An 18,030-nucleotide genomic window follows, 5' to 3' on the forward strand; every position below is an offset into this window, starting at 1 on the left:
AGTACTAATATATGTATGTGTGTGTGTGTGGGGGGGGGTGGGGGGGGGGGGGGGGGGGGGGGGTAATTTAGGTATTTTACGTTACTCTATGATGAAGAGGAAGATAGATGCCACTATTTTACCAATAAATTCAGCGTGTTATAAAGTTCCAAAGTCTTTGTCATCCCTCTGAAGTAGACAAGTCTAGTCAAAACATTACGCCTTAGCCTGCACCTTCCGCGCCTTACAAAACTTGTCCATTAAGCCTTTAAGCCTCCAAAAACTTACCCATATGGTTCCTTCCTCTTTTTAAGCGTTCTCTAGTTTTTTTTTTAAGCGTCTCTAGTTGGGGTACCTTCTTAAAGACTTTTCGCTATTATAGTTCACTATATCTTTATCTTTAATTTAATACCTTGTGCATATATATATATATATATATAACCCTCAAATTCAATCCTCCGAAAACAAACAATTAGAGAGACATGGGTTTTTCAAAGGATGAGAAATCAAAAAGGCTTTTGAGGGCTGTGAAGACTTTGTTTTTCTTGATCACCATGCTGATTTCTCTGCTGCTTTTCTCAGCGCCGGTTCTTTTGGTTATAGCGGATACACTTCTTCCTTCTGCGCTTCTCTCTGCTTCTCTTTCTCCGTCTTCTCTTTCTCTACAAACTCTCTCTTCCCACCTCCAAAACTATGACTTTCGGTACTCTCTCATAGATATACCCCTCATTTCCATTCTAAGATCGGCCATCATAATATGTAAGTGTTCGATATTTTTGTACCCTTTTGGCTTTCTAAACCAAAACAACATGCTTAATTACAGTTTAGAATTTAGATTTATGTTGTTTTTATCTATGTGTTTGCAGGTGTTTATAGCTTGTGCGATGGGCCAAGGCTTTCACGAGGGCCATATTTGGGGATTACAACGATGTGTTCACTTCTGTCTTTAATGTTTGTTTCGTTGAAAGCTTCAGTTGTGTTTGCTGGCAAAGATAGAGGTGGCTATGTTAGGGCCACGGAAATAGCTTTGTTCATATGCTCTCTGGCTCTTGCTGTTGGGCATATTGTTGTGGCATATAGAACAAGTTGCAGAGAGAGACGGAAGCTTTTGGTTTACAAAATTGACATTGAAGCTGTAAGTCCTCTCTCTCTCTCTCTCTCTCTCTCTTTTTCTTTGTTACCAAGGCACATTTCTCTCTCTACAAGACTATTTTTTTTTTAAATAATAATAGAATATATCTAGGACACAATATTTTTCACCATTTTTTTTTTCATAATTAATAACTAATATCATTTTTAGGTTTTACCTCAATCCACCAATAACATTATTAATTATTTATTATCAATCACACCAAAACCAAATAGTATCTGTAAAAAATATGGTTTCTTATTGATAATAATTTGCCATAATTAGAGGCTAGAAATGTGATGAGGGAAAAATTATTAGGTCCTCTCAGAATATCATAAATGCATAATTTTTTCTCTCACATGAAGAGCAGGTTTTACTATGAATTTAATTAGTGAGACCTACTATTCATGTGAGAGGAGGAAATACATATTTATAATATTTCGAGAGTATACAATAATTTTCCGTGATGAGAAAGTCATATACGGCTGAATGCCTCGTTAAGGGTTCAAGTTTTTGTTCCGTTTTTTATTTGGGTGATGTGGATGGTGAGTTGGCTGGTCCCACAGTTGCACACTTAAGGAAATTTTATTTTAGTCATTTACTAGATGAGTTGAATTTTCATTCTTCTGGAAGGTCAAGATAATGATGTGAATTCAAGAAGATCTTATACGCCTAAGTTTTTGAACCGTTCAAATTATAATTCTTTGGAATTTTCATGGTTGCTCATTTTCGTTGAAATTGATATCTTTGGTTTGGTATAATTATTTCCTTTTTTTTTTTGCTCTGCTATCTATTCCTTGATTTGCTCGATTTTGTTTCATTGAATATTTACTTGATCCCCTTTTCCCCTATATGTGCTCAACTTTTTTTTTTGTTTCCAATCTTTTAGGTACTTATCTCCAAAAAAAAAAAAAAAAAAAAAAAAAAATCTTTTTGGTATTCTCTCCTTCTATATATCATATTCAGAGTTGATTTATTTGATTTTCTCCAGTTGTTGATGTGCTTGATTATCACGTTTTTTTTTTCTTTTGTGTTTCCTTAAAATTATAGTGATTACCACGTTTTCTGAGTGCCTCTGCAGTCAGCTTTTAAAAGTGTAAAAATGACAAGAATATTTAATTTCGTAATAAACACAATTGACAAATGATATTATATATGAGAAGTGTCAAATGTAAAAACTTGTTCATATAATATAGACAAATAATTAGAATTTACAGTAGAGAAAAATAAGCACTGTCGTTGAAAAATAGATGAAGTGATATTCATTTCATTGACTTTTCTGTCCAGTCGCATTGTCAATGCTCAAAACTCTCAACTGTTCAGGGAATCCTAATTCCTAACCAGTTTCTTGGGTAGCCGCCCTACGCGATGGTCATCATCACTTACATCTATTTTGACCATCTTTCATTTGAAAGTTGAAACTGCGCCGTTTTAAAAAACAATAAAACACTGTTTGGATAGAACTTATTTTGCTGAAACTTAAAACTGAAAACTGAAAACACTGTAGCAAAATAATTTTTAAATGTGTGAATAGTACCGTGGGACCCATTTTTAATGAAAAAGTTGATAAAAAGTGTAATTTGTGGGTCCGTGAACAGTGCATATGTGTACTGTTCACTGTAGAAAGTCAACAATTGCGGTTACTGTTCATTGAACAGTAACCGCTACAGTACGCTACAGTACCGTTTGTCTCCCTTTTCTGCAAAACGCGTGATATGTAAAAAAAAAAAAAAAAAAAAGACACAAAAACGCAAACGCAAACGCAGAAAAGATGAATCCAAACTCTGCCAAAATATGGAATATCATTGTTGAACTTGAACTTACCTATATTATTTATTTGAGAATCTTTACCAATAATATCATTTCTTCAATCATCACATTGGGCTTGATGTATGGTACAATGACCTTGGTATATGTGAAAATGTTTTTTCTTTAATTACAATTTGTTTGCGGCAATTTTTTTTTTCTTTTTTCCATTTTGTGTGTGTGTGTTTTTTTTTTTCTTACTTATTTTTTTAAGTATATTAATGAAAATAAACTTTTTCAAATGAACACTTAGAGCATTAGCATTGAAAAATGCTAATGCTATATCTAAGCCTTTTTTAGCATTTTATGGCTTAAAATGTGCTGCATCAAAAGATGCTAAACACAACTATTGTAAAAAATTTTACAATAGTGCTACAGTACAATTCTATCTTTAGAATTGTACTGTAGCACAATGGTATAAAAAATATATATTTTTTAATCCACCGATTTCTCTCTCTTCACTCTCTCTTTCTCCGCTCTCTTCACATTCTCTCTGCTCTGCTCTTTCCTCTTCCAAACCCAAACATCATCTGCTCTCTCCGCTCTCTTCACATTCTCTCTGCTCTTTCCTCTTCCAAACCCAAACATCATCTGCTCTCTCCGCTCTCTTCAATCTCTCTGCTCTTTCCTCTTTCAAACCCAAACATCATCATCTCTTTCTCATCTGCTTTGTTTTTTTGGCTGTGACCGGTGCTTAAAGGAAGTGGTGGGTATGGCTGAGGTGAGTTGTGGGTCACGGAGATCGGAGTGGGTCATGGCGTGGGTCACGGAGATCGGAGATCGGAGTGGCTGAAGTGGGTCACGGCGCGGGTCACGGCATGGGTCGCGGAGTCGGAGATCGGAGTGAGCTGAAGTGGGTTGTGGGTATGGCTAATTGGTCACGGCGTGGGTCACGGAGATCGGAGATTGGAGATCGGAGTGGAGATCGGGTTCTGTTGTGATGCTGGTTTTTTTTTTTTTTTTTAATTGGGATTTTTGTTCCGGTGGGATTTTAGAGAAACTCATTTGTACATGTCGCCGGAATCAGTTAATCGAATCGCCGGCGGATATTTGGATTATGTGTGTTTGTTGCTCTGTTTAAGGTTTGATGGTTGTGTTTGTGCGTGTGTTTGTGCGTGATGGTTCTGTTGTGATGCTGGTTTTTTTTTCTGGCTATGACCGGTGCTTAAAGGGGTTGTGGGTGGTGGTTGGGTCCGGGGTTTGGGTCGTGTTTGGGTTGGTTGGGTTGATCGGTGGTGGGTTGATCGGTGATGGGTCTGTGTGGTTCTGTGAGAGGAGCTGGTGTTGAGGGAGGCAGAGGAAAAAAAAAAGAAACGGTTGGAAAGCCTAGGAAAGTAGAACTGAAAAAAAAAAAAATTGGTTAAAAAGAAATAATAAAAAAAGATTAAAGAATAATATTTTAATAAGAATAGAGTTTTAGGATGTGGGAGGTATTGTAAAATGGGATGGTATAAGTAATAAAGTGACTTTTTGGGATGGTATAATAGTATAGGATAGCATTTTTCAATGCTAGTGCTCTTAGAAGCGGTATCTTTTTTCTTTTTAATTTATTGATAAGTAATAGATAATAAAGTCTAATCAATTTGTCATCTCCAAGTTACTGGATTCAAATGTGTGTCATTTGTTCATCATGTATTCGTATTTTGCACAGCCGACCATTAGTCCAATTTCCCAAATAAGTATGCATAAATTTGCAGATTAGTCAAATAACTAATTGGACCATAATAATAAAATGAAAAAAAAAAGTTCCTACGAAAGTACTAAGTTATATGGTAACATGTAATTTGAGCCCAAAAAAAGCAAGTTATAGTAATTAATAACATGTTATGGCATGTGCGCAGGTCTCAGCTTGCAAGAATGGGTTTCCTAGGTATCAAAAGATTTTACAAGAACAATACGTACAATGAAAGAAAATTAATTTTTTCTTTTGTATATGTACCCCTAGTCAGATTCAAACTCGTGAGATTTCAGGTAAATGTTTTTTTTTAAATTGTTCAATGGTGGTTTTGTATGCTTTCTAAACTAAATTTTGGTCATTACCCATGTGCTTGCACTCATTATTCTATTGAATTCTCCAACATCTACTAATTAACTAAAGCCACGCCTATCTTTGTTTACAGGTTTTATCGAAGAAAATCAGTTTCCTAGAGATCGAAGTAGAAACTAACGGTTGGCTAGAGAGAAGTAAAATACTGTTTCAAAGGTTTAGAATTCACTTTAGAGACTATAGCTCAGGCTATGATTTCGGTGTATGCCTAAGTTTTGTTTGTCTCCTCTCCTTTGGAGTTGTACAGTCGATATTTGTATATAAAAAGGTGAATGGATCAAGGAAGTAGCCAAAGGCTTCTTTCAAGAACTGTGCAATAGAAGTATTGCCATCTTTCTTTCAAACCATCTTCTTGTGTGAAATGAGAATAGTTAAAAGAGTAGGTAAGTTCACTGCTTTTGTGTGATCGCCCCAAAATGAAAGGTGTGGATTTGATTGGATTGAATTGTATATTTGTGTATTGTACGAGTATGTGTTGAATATCTCGTTGGGTGTTTATTAAGTGAATCTTGGATATATAATTAACAATTATGAAAAGTCCAAATTTTAACTTGACTAGCCCTTATCCTTTTAAGGTATAAAGTGCAAATGCAGTTGACCTCTTTCTCAGATCATTATAGAAGGTATAACCATCATAGTCATATACTAAATATTCCAAATGCACCCAATTCGAGCAAGCGTAGGCATCTGTTTCAAAGTTGAAACACAATGGAGGCTTGGGTTGAAAGTGAAGCTAGACTCATCTCTACCATCTTTGATAAAAAACCCTATCATTTATATTTTGCATATGCTTCCAAGGCATTACCTATTTAAATTATTCACTACTTCTATCATTTCTTATCCTCATAACTCGCGCCTCTGTGCATGCGTGCACACGCATGCACGTGTGCACATTTATATTATATGAAGAGAGAGAGAGAGAGAGAGAGAGAGAGAGAAAATACTAAAAGAAAAGAACAAATTGTCACAATTAAATATATGAATGCAGTTAACATACATGTGTGTGCGCATTCGTATGCGCAGTACATACACACAAACTAGAAGAAAATAACAAACTATCACAACTGAATATACTAAATGCAGTTAACATACACGTGTGTGCGCGTTCATATGCGCAATATATACACACAAATGGATAGAGTTTGTGTATTTGTCACCTTCATGCCATGGTATGCACAAATTAACCCTTTGTGATCATGGTTGAATTAAACTTGGTGGTGCAGTGGTGCCACTCAAATTTAACTTGTAGAATTTAGATTGGAGATAAAGTTTTTAATTGCCTTGTTCTGATTCAATTATCAACATGAGCGGAGGTGGTATTTTACATCATAGAAATAATATAACACCCCACTCATGTAGGAGTGGTTCACCACATAGGGGTGGGGTGTTATATATGCCCATGGTCAAACTTTCATATGAAAAAAAATTCAAATGCAAGTACAAATGGTGCTTTACGGCTTTTATTGTTGGTCAGGAGATTGACATGTACCGTTGGCTCTCTGGAATTACATAAAATTTTACAGTGATCAGTTCACTCAAATTGTTTTTTTTTTTTTTTTTTTCCTTTCATACCGATTATCTATAGCTTTTCTGTTGGTGTTAGTTGACCGAGACAATAGACTAGAAATACAATTAGATGGATTATTTCATTGACATAGTTTCCACTTCTTAGTACTACTCCTGCAGTATACACAAAACTCTCCCAGTCTCATTTGATAAACCTATCGCCAGTGGAGACTCGAGAACCTATTCTGTATTGAGTCTATTGACAGCCAGTTCATATTAATCCATCTCCATAGTACTCTAAATATAGGAATCATCCTTTTTTTGAGTGCTCATTTGCTAGTTGAATTTGGCTGCAAATGCTAAACCCTGTTTAATAATCTTTTTTTTTTTTTTTCCTTTTTTGTTCTGAGAAAAACCCTGTTTAATAACCTAAAGTGGGAAGATGATATTCATTAGGAAACCAATAAGCTTCAAGGAAAGTCAATTTACATTCCATTTAAGCAAGGTGTGGCTTGGGCTACAGTTTACTACATATGGTTTGTAAACAAATGCCATGCTACAAGTGAGAAGTAGAATTGTTGTTTGGAGTTTTTTGAAATACGTGTGGGTAAAAAAGTGTGTGAAAAAATGCGTAGTATTGCTTAAAATATGAAAATGTGAGTTTGAACTCACTCACCAAACAGGCCTTAAAGAAGCTATTTTTCGAGCCATAATCAAGGATGTAAGAGCAAAATTGGCGTGCTGTAACAAGGTTAAATATTTGGCAAAACAGAGTTTTATGTGGGAGCTTTGCAGCTTAATAGTTGCTTTGTATTATTTTGCTTATAATCTTTACCTAGGTTTGTCAACAAAAAACAACCAAAAAATAAAGGGAAGGGAAAAGACACAATAACACTAGGAAATTGTCTAGGAAATGATCTTCCTACAAAGAAGAAAAGGAAAAATAGAAAGAGATCTTCCATAAAAAAAAATTTAAAATAATTAAACCCACCCTAGCCTGGACACCTAATTGGGTTTTGTAGGTGCAAGTCATCAGACACAATCTATTGTAGTTTAGTAACATTTCTCATCTCACTCAGAAAGGAAGTTTGAGATTCAACTCAACAAGGGTATGTGGTTTATTGGGACAAAGATTCTTCTATGGTATTAAAAAAAGTGGGGGGGGGGGGGGGGGGGGGGTGGTGGGGTGGGTGGGTTGGGGGAGTGTAAATTTCAAAAACCACTTGAGATTTGATCTAATGCCAGGCACAACCCATCAGAGCGAGAAAACTCCGCTTCCCTCCCTAGCTGTTAGCTATTTTCCGAGAAATAAAAGATGATGTAAGAGCAAGAATGCATGTTAAGCCATGGATTTTTTCTTCTCTTCCTCAAGCTGCTGCAGCTCTGCCAGTCTTTGAGCCCAAGCTCTTTCCCTTGCCACAGCAGCCATTTTGCGCTCTACCCTCTTAATGTTCTTCTTCCTTGTAGCCTCTTGCAACTGAGCCTTTCGTTTCTTCTTTTCTGCCTGCACATGCCCAAAATGCAGAGCACATTCAAGAAAACAATCAAATATACAAGGTAAGTAATTTATATCTGATATCAAGACATAAGCCTTTCTATTCAGTAGACTTATGCAAGTTGGCTGGGGGAAAAAAATTCAAGGTATAAATAAGACTTCCATAAAAAAATAATATATGCAATAAAGAGGACATATTTGTCCCAATCTATACGTGTTTCCAGCAGATTAAAGGCCCAACAGTAATGTGCAATATAGGGTAAGTTGCAGGTGGAAGATTGACACATTATAAGGGGTCATTCAAAACCACTTTTCACCCTTCCAAAATTACTCTACCATCACACATTTTCAAGGAACTAAATTACAAGAATTCTGATATCTTTCATTTTGTAATACATATATCAGGATGAAAGCTCTTAATGAGTGTACACATATTCCAGAGATATACTTCAAAACACATAAATCTAGGAACAACTGAAATTAATTTTAAAAACACAGACAATGTCCTTTTTTATAGCAACCCTAAGGAATAGCACAATCAGCTGGGGATCACACATTATAAAGCAGAAATCACTCATTCAAATCTCCCCTGCCTCCTCCTATTGGGACCTTTTTATTACTATTTAAAAATAGCATTTATTTTTTTATTTTGATAAGTATTTTTAAAATGGCATTCTAGATCTAATATGTTAAGAAAATGAATCAAAGACCTCGCCCATAAAGTAAATCATCGCACCTACATCTAATTCCTTTCAATGGCTTTGATCTCCTCAGCCTTTCTTTCAAACTTTCAAGCATGCTTTCATTCCTGGTGTCAGAAGATAGACTGGAGGAAGTTGTTTCAAGTAGGTTATTTAACATTGTTCCTTTTGATGTGGATCAAGCTATACTATCCATAATATTATATAGCTCAAGAAATGATAACACTAAACCTGTAAACATGACTGCCAATCTAGTAACAAATGGATAAAGCTAGGCCAGAGGTCACACTTACAAACCTACACAGAAATACCTTGTAGTGAGAGAGCTTGCTATATACAGAAGTCCTGCACACTTTGCCATTAGTAATTATATCTTGGTTAGGATAACATATACAGTTTCACTTTTTTTTAGTGGTAAGTTACTCACAAACTCTGTGGGTCTTGAACCCAAAACCTCACCCTCCACCTAGCACTCTTTTATCTTCATCTTTTTAATAGGGAAGTGTCAAGTGAGAGAAACTAAGTGTTCACAAAGATTTGGAAGTCCACATTTAGTAGATGTGTGAGAGACATTGGCCTATGCCCAACTCCACACAATAATGGTTAAACAAGTTCCATGATGGTACACTACCTCCATGACATAAGCACTGATAATTGATCTTTGAGTTCTTACCGTACGGTTTTTGACATGCGTAGATTATAAAATAACACATTTCAAGCTGCTATTGCAGCAACATTAATAACAAGGAACAGAGCAATGAATCAAAAATACCACATCATCATTGCAACATTCATAGTTCTATTTTCAAGCTTATGGTCCATTATCTCATTCAAAAGTTTGTTAATCCTGAGGCAATGAAAATTCATCTCAAACTTTATTTTCATAATGATTATTGGCAAATTACATCAATATACTAGTATATTAAAGCACAACAAAGTTTCCAAATCATTTTCTCCAATCAAAAGCAACAATTTTCACACGAGCCCACCACAGACTGATTTATTAGCACCATTTGAAACATGTCACCTCAATCGTTGTAAAAAAACAATTTTAACAAATTTGTGGTCATCCTACAAACACACACATCCTCACACCCAATTTCACAATTTGTTGACCTGTGCAATTATTAGTGGTTGAGGAAAACTAATGGGTCCATATAATCAGTGGTGGGGGCAGAAAGTGTCCACCACTCACAGTCGCATAAGTTAGCAAGTTGTGAAATTAGTTGTACTACTAGAATTATTCAAATTTTTAACTTATTGATTCAGTTTAGCTCAACACATCACTTAGCAATTGAAACATATCCCAGTTGATACATCAAATGAGGTTCCACCAAAACATATAAAATAAAGAAACTTTTCAATGAGTTTTTTTTTTCGCAAAACACGCACCAATATAAATTCACGGCGCAGCCTCATGCGCTTTTTCTCATTCCTTCTCTTCACGCTGCCTTCATTGGGATTATTTGGAAGTATCGGTTCGCCTGGTGTGTACTTAACCCAAGCATACGGCCCTGCAAACAAAATCAATTCTTCTCATTTCCAAAACCCTAATTTCACAATCTAAAGCATTTACATGGAATTTTGATCAAAAGCCACACTAGGTAAAGTGACTGAGTACAAACCTGGGGTTTTCATGGTGGCTCTTTTGCGACGAGACTTTTGGCTGGGCCGTCTCTTCGGGAACCGAGTGTCGGTCAAGCTGTGGAAATGGTTGTGTATCGGAAACCATGGGGCTTGGCCGCCGAAAGCGAATCGGAGCTCCGAATTTAGGGGTGAGAAAGTGGAAGTGGAAGGAAACGGCGTCGTAGTGGAGCAAATCGAAGTGGAGGTGCGGGATATTAGGGTTCTTGCTAGGGGTCGAATTAAGGTTCTTAGAGCTCCAAATCCCATCCTTGTTCAGCTTCGAAATGGCTGCGGAGGTCGAAGAAGCTAGGAACGTGAACAGTGGTGTTGAAGTGATGGATGAACTATGTTTGTTTCTCAAACTTGAACTTTGGGCTTGCAAGAACCTGAGCTCGAAGCTCAAATGAGCTTGTTGAAGTAGTAGACCGACTAGTCTTTCTTTCTCAAGTTCCAACTTTGGGCTTGTAACCTCAGCTCGAAGCCCAAATCATTTTCCTTTCTTTTATTGTTGTTGATTTTTTCTTCTTCACTTTTGCCCTTTTTTTATAGCAATTAAATAAATAGAAATGTTATATTCACAATATTTTTACAATACTTTCATAATAAATTTTAAGTGACAAATTATTAATAGGGGACAAAAAATTAATTTCATTGGTGGACTCAAAATAAAACAAATAACAACTTACTACCTATGATTTGTTATAAAAATATTTGTAGAAATGTTATTTATATACCACTTTCCTTCAATAAAACCAAAAAAATCTCAATACAAATAACAAAGTCCAAATGTTGGGTTCACACCCGCCAAAATGTGAGCCCAAGATCTATATTTACTTGGCTAGCTTGGCACTTTGATTTATTTAATACGTGTTTGGTATGCATAAATAATTGCCTTTATGTTTTTCATCATGATTTTAAAAACCGGACCAGAGACAAAATCAGATTTGCCTCCAATTCCCCTTTTTCTGGTTATTTTTGGTATTGGATCAAACTGACATCTAACTCCTAGTTGAACTCCTAGTTGAACCGACCGGTTTGGTCCAGTTTTTAAACAGTGTTCCTCATTCAATTATGGAATTGAATTTTGTTCATTTTCCATCATAATAGTGATTTACCTAAAGACATCTACTCCTTCAATTGTCATGTTATTCATGTCTAAATCTCCATCATTAACTACAATTTTAACAACCGTTCAAAATGTGAACATGTTTTTATCATTCAAAACCTTTTATTTTCATTGTCAAATCATATACACATGTTTAGATGCTAAGATATTGAGGTTTTACAAGTGTAAATATAGTTATATAAATAAATAAAAAGGTAAAATATTTAAATACAGGGTTTTATTTTTCGTATACCAAAGGTGATTTTATATAAATTTCAGTTAACTTAAATAATAACTTTATATATATATATATATATAGAGAGAGAGAGAGAGAGAGAGAGAGAGAGAGAGAGAGAGAGAGAGGTTCCTGGATACAAATGTGGATTGAAAATGAGTTGGGTAGATTGGTTTAAACTTAGTTTAGGTCTAGTGCATTGGACTCGATCAGATGGTAACACATGTCCAAAAGTGGAAACATGTCACCTTCTTAACGAGTCTAAAATCAATTGACCCAAGTCTAGCCAGATTGACTTTAGATCAAATCAAGTTTAGATTCTAAAATGAGTTTATTCTAACATATTGCAAAATCTATCACCTAGGTTCTTAAGGGTCAAGTCAACATTATTTATTTATTTATTTTATTTTGAGAAACTGGTCAAAATTATTTAACTTCATATTTTTGTTCACAAGCAAAATAAAAAAAATAAAAAAAACATTAACCTCGATAATATTGTATTTGTCTTTTTTGCTACATAAATAAGAGAGAGAGAGAGAGGAAAAAAAAAACACTCCATGGTTTTCCTTCGGAGTTGGGTGGATTATCCAATCCGATTCCATTTTTGCAAGGTCTTCTAAAAGAACGGATAACGGCAAGTCGTATATAAATAATTTGCTAAAAGTTGTACTCCCGGTTTTTCCAAAATTAATTTGTTTGTAGAAAAAGCAACGGCGTCGTTTCCTGCAAACTCATTCTCTTTCATCTACGTTCTACCTCTTCTTTCTTAAAAGAAAAAAGAAAAAAGAAAAAAGAAAAAAGAAAAGAAGGATCCAGGGCTCCCCGCGGTCTCACTCTCTCACAGCACAGCTGAGAAAAGAAACCGAGAGAGAGAGAGAGAGAGAGAGAGAGTAAAAGCAAAATAAAACAAATAAAAAAAATGAGGTTCAACTTCGACTTACAGGATCCGAATTTAACACAAAGGCGTTCCGCCACGCCCAAAGAAGAAGTGGAATGGGTTCCGCTTCAGAACCACCCAATCTTCTCCTCCTCCACCACCACCGAAGACCACGCTTCCACCTCCGCCACGTCATCGCCGCGAAACCTTTTGGCCTGGGACGGAGCCACCAGGCTCTACTTCTGGGACTCCAACAAACACTGCCTCCATCGCATCTCTATTCGACTCGGCGAACCCCAACCTACCTCCGTCCTCGCCTCTTCTCCCTCTAAGGTCCTCTCTCTCTCTCTCTCTCTCTCTCTCTAATTAATTTTAAAAATATTTTTGTTCTTCTTTTTAATCTTTTCAGCATAATGGAGCTATTTGTGAGTTTAGATTAGAGAAACTAGAAATTGTGGAAAATCTTAATGCAATGGAAATTTGAAATTAAAGTTATTTTAAAGACTTTTTTACAGCAATCCAATGTGGAGTTTTAGGGCTTGAACTCGGCAGCTGTTGATAATACTCTCATAAGTTTTTAAGTGATGAGGAATGGAAACACATCACATCAGTTGAATTGTTTAGAATTGAAAACAATTCACACCGTTATGGTATTGTATATTGTAGCAAAGAATCATCTTAAAAAGAAAAGAAAAGAAAAAATAGGTACAAAAAATTGTGCTCATTTAATGAAACTTGTTGTGGAATCTTCATTATATTATGGAATTTATTGTGGTGAGGAATTTAATTGCGAGAATGCTTACTCATTATGGTATGGTATGGTATAGTGTGGGGGATTATGAAACTTGTTGAAGAATTGAACTCGTTTTCGTTGATTTTTAGCTAAAAGTCTAGTAAATATTGATTGTTGTGTGATCGTATGAATGGACTATCTTTGTAACTTTCATTTTTTTATTGAAGCTAAAGTTTTATGAGATCATTGTGGGGCTAAGCAGGCTTTTTGGTATAGAATAATGCTAGGAAGTCAAGGTATGGAATTAGCAGTATTAGTGCCGTTAAAACAAGACGTAAGAGGGACGGTGCAACAAAGTAGGGTAAAGTGATTGTTGGGGTGGCATCCGTGAAGGAGGAGGTAGGCTAATAATTGCACCATTATGAGGTAGTGGGAATCATTAAAATGAAATAGGTGTTCTTGTTTTGTTTTTCATTTTTAACATAAGTACTCCCATTTTTGGTTTCTGTAAGATGCTGAAAGTATTGAATTCTGCAAAAGAAAAAGAAAAGGGGGGTGGAGGAGGAGGGGTGACAACCAAGTAGCTGAGCACATAGAAGCACAGAAGACTAAATATAATAGATAGTTCCATCTTGTTCAATATGCATAAACTATAGGGAATGATGTATCTGATTTCATGCAATTGTGACTTGACATAGAGTGGAGTAGTGATGTAGAATTCATGCAGCCCAACCTGAGTGGCAGGTAACTTAGGATAAAGTCTTAAAGAGTTGAGTTGAGCAGTATTGTTGGTTTGGAACAATTGTTTAAGCTAAGTGCAGTGGCTGTGAAAATTCTTGGTAGGTGTCTTTTTTAAATACCCAGTATTTTTTCCTCACATGCTTGGATACCTATGTTGATTCTTTTTTTGCTTTTAGCTTGCAGTGCTTTGTTGATAATATCAGTAATTTAATAGGTATTGCAAGCAGATGTGCAGCTCAACTTTGTGGTTCATAAAATCTCCATCAATAGGAATGGATCTGCGATATTACTTGCTGGTTCAGATGGTTTATGCGTCATGTACCTTTATGGGCGGAATTCTACTGAAGAGAATGCCATAATTTGCAGGTACTAGCAATATGTTGGCATTTGTTTTCTCTTATGCATATGTGTTTGGGTTGTTTCTGGAAGCAATGCTTAGTGAAATGAATTGTGACTTACACCGGCACCTAGATTGTATTTTGAAATATTGTTCGGGGAATCATATTCTAATAGGAAAAGTAAACTTCATACAATGTGCATATTGGTGTGATATATTCTATGTGTTCTAGGATATTATAGAACTATTACTATTTTTTTTTATTAAAATAATTTTTTCGTCTTAAAGTTTCTTATAGGTGCCTTTTTGTTGCTAACTAATCTACAGGACTGTTACTGTTGGTTCACAACTCTATTCCAATGACTCCAATGCCATACGTATGCTACAAGTTTCATGGCACCCATATAGTGACACCCATATGGGAGTTCTTTCTTCAGATTCAGTTTTCAGGTATTATTTATTATTATTTTTTAAATATTTATGATGATTCACATTCTAGCATAGGCATCGGCATGCATGTTACAACAATAACACCGTAGTCCCAAATTTTTTGGGTCGGTTATGGATCATCAACAAGATTAATTTGGGTCGGCCACATGTATTCTTTTCTGTCATTATATTCCATCCGAAATCATAGAGTTTGTTGACTTACTAAATTGATACGTCCATCTAACTACTTCTTACTAATGTTATTGTTGGTCTCCCTCTACCTTTTTTGTTCCCTTCACTTGAATCAACTCACTATCTCTTACCAGTGAATTTTAATCGCTCTCCTCTGCACATGACTAAACATTACAAGCAACTTTCCCTCATCTTTTTATTAGTAGAGGCCACCCCTATCTTTAAGCAGATTTCCTCATTTCAAATACAATATTTCTATGTATTTTCACTTATCCATCTTAACATTCTCGTTTTAGCTACACTCATTTATGAATATGTTGCTTCTTATTAGCCCAACATTTAGTACCATAGAGTATAGCTAGTCTTATGGCGGTCTTATAAAATTTTCCCTTTAACTTAATAGGTATTCTACGATTATACAATACTCTTGATACGCTTCTCCATTTCATCAACCCTGCTCTTATCCTATGATTCATATCCTCTTCAATCTCTCCATCTTTATAGATTATTGATCCATGGTATCGAAAGGTCGCGCTCTTTTGTATCTCTTGACCATCGAGTCTTACCACCGCTTCATCTATGTTTCTACTTTTACTAAACTTTCCATGTGCACTCTTTTAGTCCACTTAATCAAAAGGCTTTGGATTTTACAGCGTCTTGCCAAATTTTAAAATTAGACTACATATTGTGAGGTCAATAATTGTATATACTGTAAAAATTTATATAAAGTTAAACAAATAATGTCGTATAATAATCTGGCATATGAACTATAGTTAATAATTGGAGATATTGTAAAAATTGGTTATTGTATTGAAAATTATAAATGATAGTCATGATCAGAAGAAGTAATTGTATTCATGGTTCAAAGTGGGTTTGCTTATCTTTTGGCTGATATGGGATTTGTTTGGATGACTAAGGCCTGATTCATCTCTTTTAAGCTTGCTTTACATTGTTACTCTTAAATCAATTGGTATAATTTATCTTTTATAGGGTGTATAAGTTTATACCATTATGGGAGTTTCCAAAACAGGTTTTGGTCATATATTACTTTTGTTTATGTCAGCTTATACTTGTGGCTTTCTCACCTTGCACATACTTTTGATAAACATGGCATTGTTTTATTAAGACCAATCCTTTTAAAAACAATTATCTCTGGGTTTGATTGAGACTTATATTGTATTTACTTCTTTTTTTTTTTCATTTTCTTTTAGACTTTTTGATTTGTCGTCAGATCTGCTGCTACCAGAGCAAGAATATTATCTACAGCCCGTTGAACCCGGTAGATCCAGGAATGTCACATCAATCTGTCCTGTTGATTTTTCTTTTGGAGGTGACCACTTATGGGACAGGTTTAGCGTAAGTTCAGTTGAAACTCATAATGACATTTGATTCTTCATATATTCTTCGTAATGTATAAATCTCCACCCTCTCTCAAAGAAAGGGGGGAAAATAAAGAAGGAGATGTCACTGATGCTAATAGTACATTGGTGCTCCCTTTGCCTCGATTTGTCTTATTCTCTGTGTTTAATACTTTAATGTATGAGTTCATTTGCATTATGGTTCACCCAATACAAAAGGCTGTAGGTTCAAGTCAGGGAATCAGCCTCTCAAATAAATGGGGATAGCTTCCTACCATTCAGATTATTCACCTCCAAACCCCCCCCCCCCCCCCCAATAAAGCAGGAGCTTTCTCCACCGGGTACAACTTTTTTTTGGTCCATGTCACCGAAAACACTTTGGATTCCACCCATAGTTTACTTGAAATTGTTTCTTGGCATAGATTGCAATTGATATTCCTGCTTAACTAAATCATCTGTTCATCTTTTGTTTCAGCTAATGCTTTCTTGAAATCAATGATCACATGTCATGTTCAAATGTGTTGCCTGTTGTTCTTGACTTTGTATGTTTTGATTTGAACTATTCTTACAACTTTCCTTTAACTGATCTTGTTTATGGTTGTGTAGCCTGCTCATCTTTTGTTATGTTGTTAGTTCCTTGTGCTTAGTTATAAAGAGTAGTGTTTTAATTTGTAACTACTAATTTAATTGGTTATCACTTTTACATCATGCGCAGGTTTTTGTGTTATACACTGACGGTTCACTTTACATCCTCTGCCCAGTTGTTCCATTTGGGAGGTACATGATTCCTTATGGTTTTTGTTTTCTTTTTTCTCTATTAATATTTGTCAGATGTGCGAGGCTTACAGTTTTTTCTAGAGATAGTTACGGATGTTTACTAAAACATTTAAGAGATTTAAGATTCTTGAGATTGAGGGCTCTATTTTGCCTATTACTATGTGAGACACAGTAAAGCTGGAGGCATCTTTTATGATCCACCCAGGAGCTTCCTTATTTGAAAATTCTTTATTATATTGGTTTCTCTATTTATGCTCATATTATATATTGCGTGGAATTATGTGGCAGATTACTTATTCCCCTTGCATATTTTTGCCTCGGTGCTATCTATTAGACTGTGATACGCAGATGCTTTTTTGAAAGCTAATACACTAAGTTTGTTCCAGTTTGCCTGCTGGCTGACTATATATAAAAATCTGATTATTGATCAAATGTTTTATTTTGCAACAGTTTCTACAAATGGGAATCTATACTAGAGATATACAGTGATGCTCATACATTTGGACTGAAATCAGCCAATTCAACAGCTGTTAGTAATTCTAATCTGGCAATCTCTTGGTTGGAAGCAACGTTTCCTGAGTTAGCAAACCCAGAAGCAGAAGGGGGAGATCTGTCCATGCTTAGAGCTCATCCTTATGCTCTATTTGATGCATCAATTTCCTTGCAGGTACCTATATTTTCCTGCCAATGTTCCATGATGCTCCAAAATCTGTTAATTACTTATGCCAAACAGGGTATGGGATAGATGTGATGGACCTGTACCTAATGGATAGGTCCCAGAAGAGGAAGATTTGAAAAAAATTCTAGAAATTATTTTGTGGGCTAGTTTTTCACGCATTCTTTTGTTGCATGAATATTTAAAAATGTGAGATGCTATGAGACTTAGAACTCAGTATTGCTCTGTTTTAACATTGGAAAATTTTGAGAATTTAGATGGGTCAAGTGTATCTATGTCTA

General features: G+C 35.5%; 3 protein-coding genes across 3 annotated transcripts; 2 read left to right on the forward strand and 1 right to left on the reverse strand.

Moving 5' to 3' along the window:
• The first annotated feature begins 247 nt into the window (after window positions 1–247).
• Window positions 248–5,468, forward strand: LOC115954815. Its single transcript, XM_031072761.1, has 4 exons — window positions 248–738; window positions 846–1,114; window positions 4,756–4,885; window positions 5,035–5,468. The coding sequence occupies exons 1-3, from the start codon at window positions 462–464 to the stop codon at window positions 4,819–4,821; spliced, it is 612 nt and encodes a 203-aa protein (XP_030928621.1). The 5' UTR covers window positions 248–461; the 3' UTR covers window positions 4,822–4,885; window positions 5,035–5,468.
• Window positions 5,469–7,643: 2,175 nt separating this feature from the next.
• LOC115954436 lies at window positions 7,644–10,701 on the reverse strand. The gene is made up of 3 exons (XM_031072288.1): window positions 10,289–10,701; window positions 10,056–10,177; window positions 7,644–7,971 (listed from the first exon to the last, which is right to left on the reverse strand). Exons 1-3 carry the CDS (start codon window positions 10,554–10,556, stop codon window positions 7,807–7,809), a joined length of 555 nt encoding a protein of 184 aa, XP_030928148.1. The 5' UTR covers window positions 10,557–10,701; the 3' UTR covers window positions 7,644–7,806.
• Window positions 10,702–11,740: 1,039 nt separating this feature from the next.
• Window positions 11,741–17,833, forward strand: LOC115958359 (nuclear pore complex protein NUP88). The gene is made up of 7 exons (XM_031076768.1): window positions 11,741–11,757; window positions 12,497–12,839; window positions 14,195–14,346; window positions 14,645–14,767; window positions 16,150–16,294; window positions 17,012–17,073; window positions 17,524–17,833. The coding sequence occupies exons 2-7, from the start codon at window positions 12,549–12,551 to the stop codon at window positions 17,816–17,818; spliced, it is 1,068 nt and encodes a 355-aa protein (XP_030932628.1). The 5' UTR covers window positions 11,741–11,757; window positions 12,497–12,548; the 3' UTR covers window positions 17,819–17,833.
• The last annotated feature ends 197 nt before the right edge of the window (window positions 17,834–18,030 follow it).

This window comes from Quercus lobata, chromosome 8 (assembly GCF_001633185.2).
Source record: "Quercus lobata isolate SW786 chromosome 8, ValleyOak3.0 Primary Assembly, whole genome shotgun sequence".
Classification (NCBI taxonomy): Eukaryota; Viridiplantae; Streptophyta; class Magnoliopsida; order Fagales; family Fagaceae; genus Quercus; species Quercus lobata.

Excerpts from the sequence above, each read along its gene's own strand:
- LOC115954436 (XM_031072288.1), bottom strand. The coding sequence starts at position 10,556 with ATGGGATTTGGAGCTCTAAGAACCTTAATTCGACCCCTAGCAAGAACC. Across the intron at positions 10,178-10,288 it reads AGCCACCATGAAAACCCCAG|GGCCGTATGCTTGGGTTAAG; the intron begins GTTTGTACTCAG and ends TTTTGTTTGCAG. Across the intron at positions 7,972-10,055 it reads TGCGCCGTGAATTTATATTG|GCAGAAAAGAAGAAACGAAA; the intron begins GTGCGTGTTTTG and ends GGGCATGTGCAG.
- LOC115954815 (XM_031072761.1), top strand. The coding sequence starts at position 462 with ATGGGTTTTTCAAAGGATGAGAAATCAAAAAGGCTTTTGAGGGCTGTG. Across the intron at positions 739-845 it reads AAGATCGGCCATCATAATAT|GTGTTTATAGCTTGTGCGAT; the intron begins GTAAGTGTTCGA and ends ATGTGTTTGCAG. Across the intron at positions 1,115-4,755 it reads ACAAAATTGACATTGAAGCT|GTCTCAGCTTGCAAGAATGG; the intron begins GTAAGTCCTCTC and ends GCATGTGCGCAG.
- LOC115958359 (XM_031076768.1), top strand. The coding sequence starts at position 12,549 with ATGAGGTTCAACTTCGACTTACAGGATCCGAATTTAACACAAAGGCGT. Across the intron at positions 14,768-16,149 it reads TCTTCAGATTCAGTTTTCAG|ACTTTTTGATTTGTCGTCAG; the intron begins GTATTATTTATT and ends ATTTTCTTTTAG. Across the intron at positions 16,295-17,011 it reads ACTTATGGGACAGGTTTAGC|GTTTTTGTGTTATACACTGA; the intron begins GTAAGTTCAGTT and ends CATCATGCGCAG.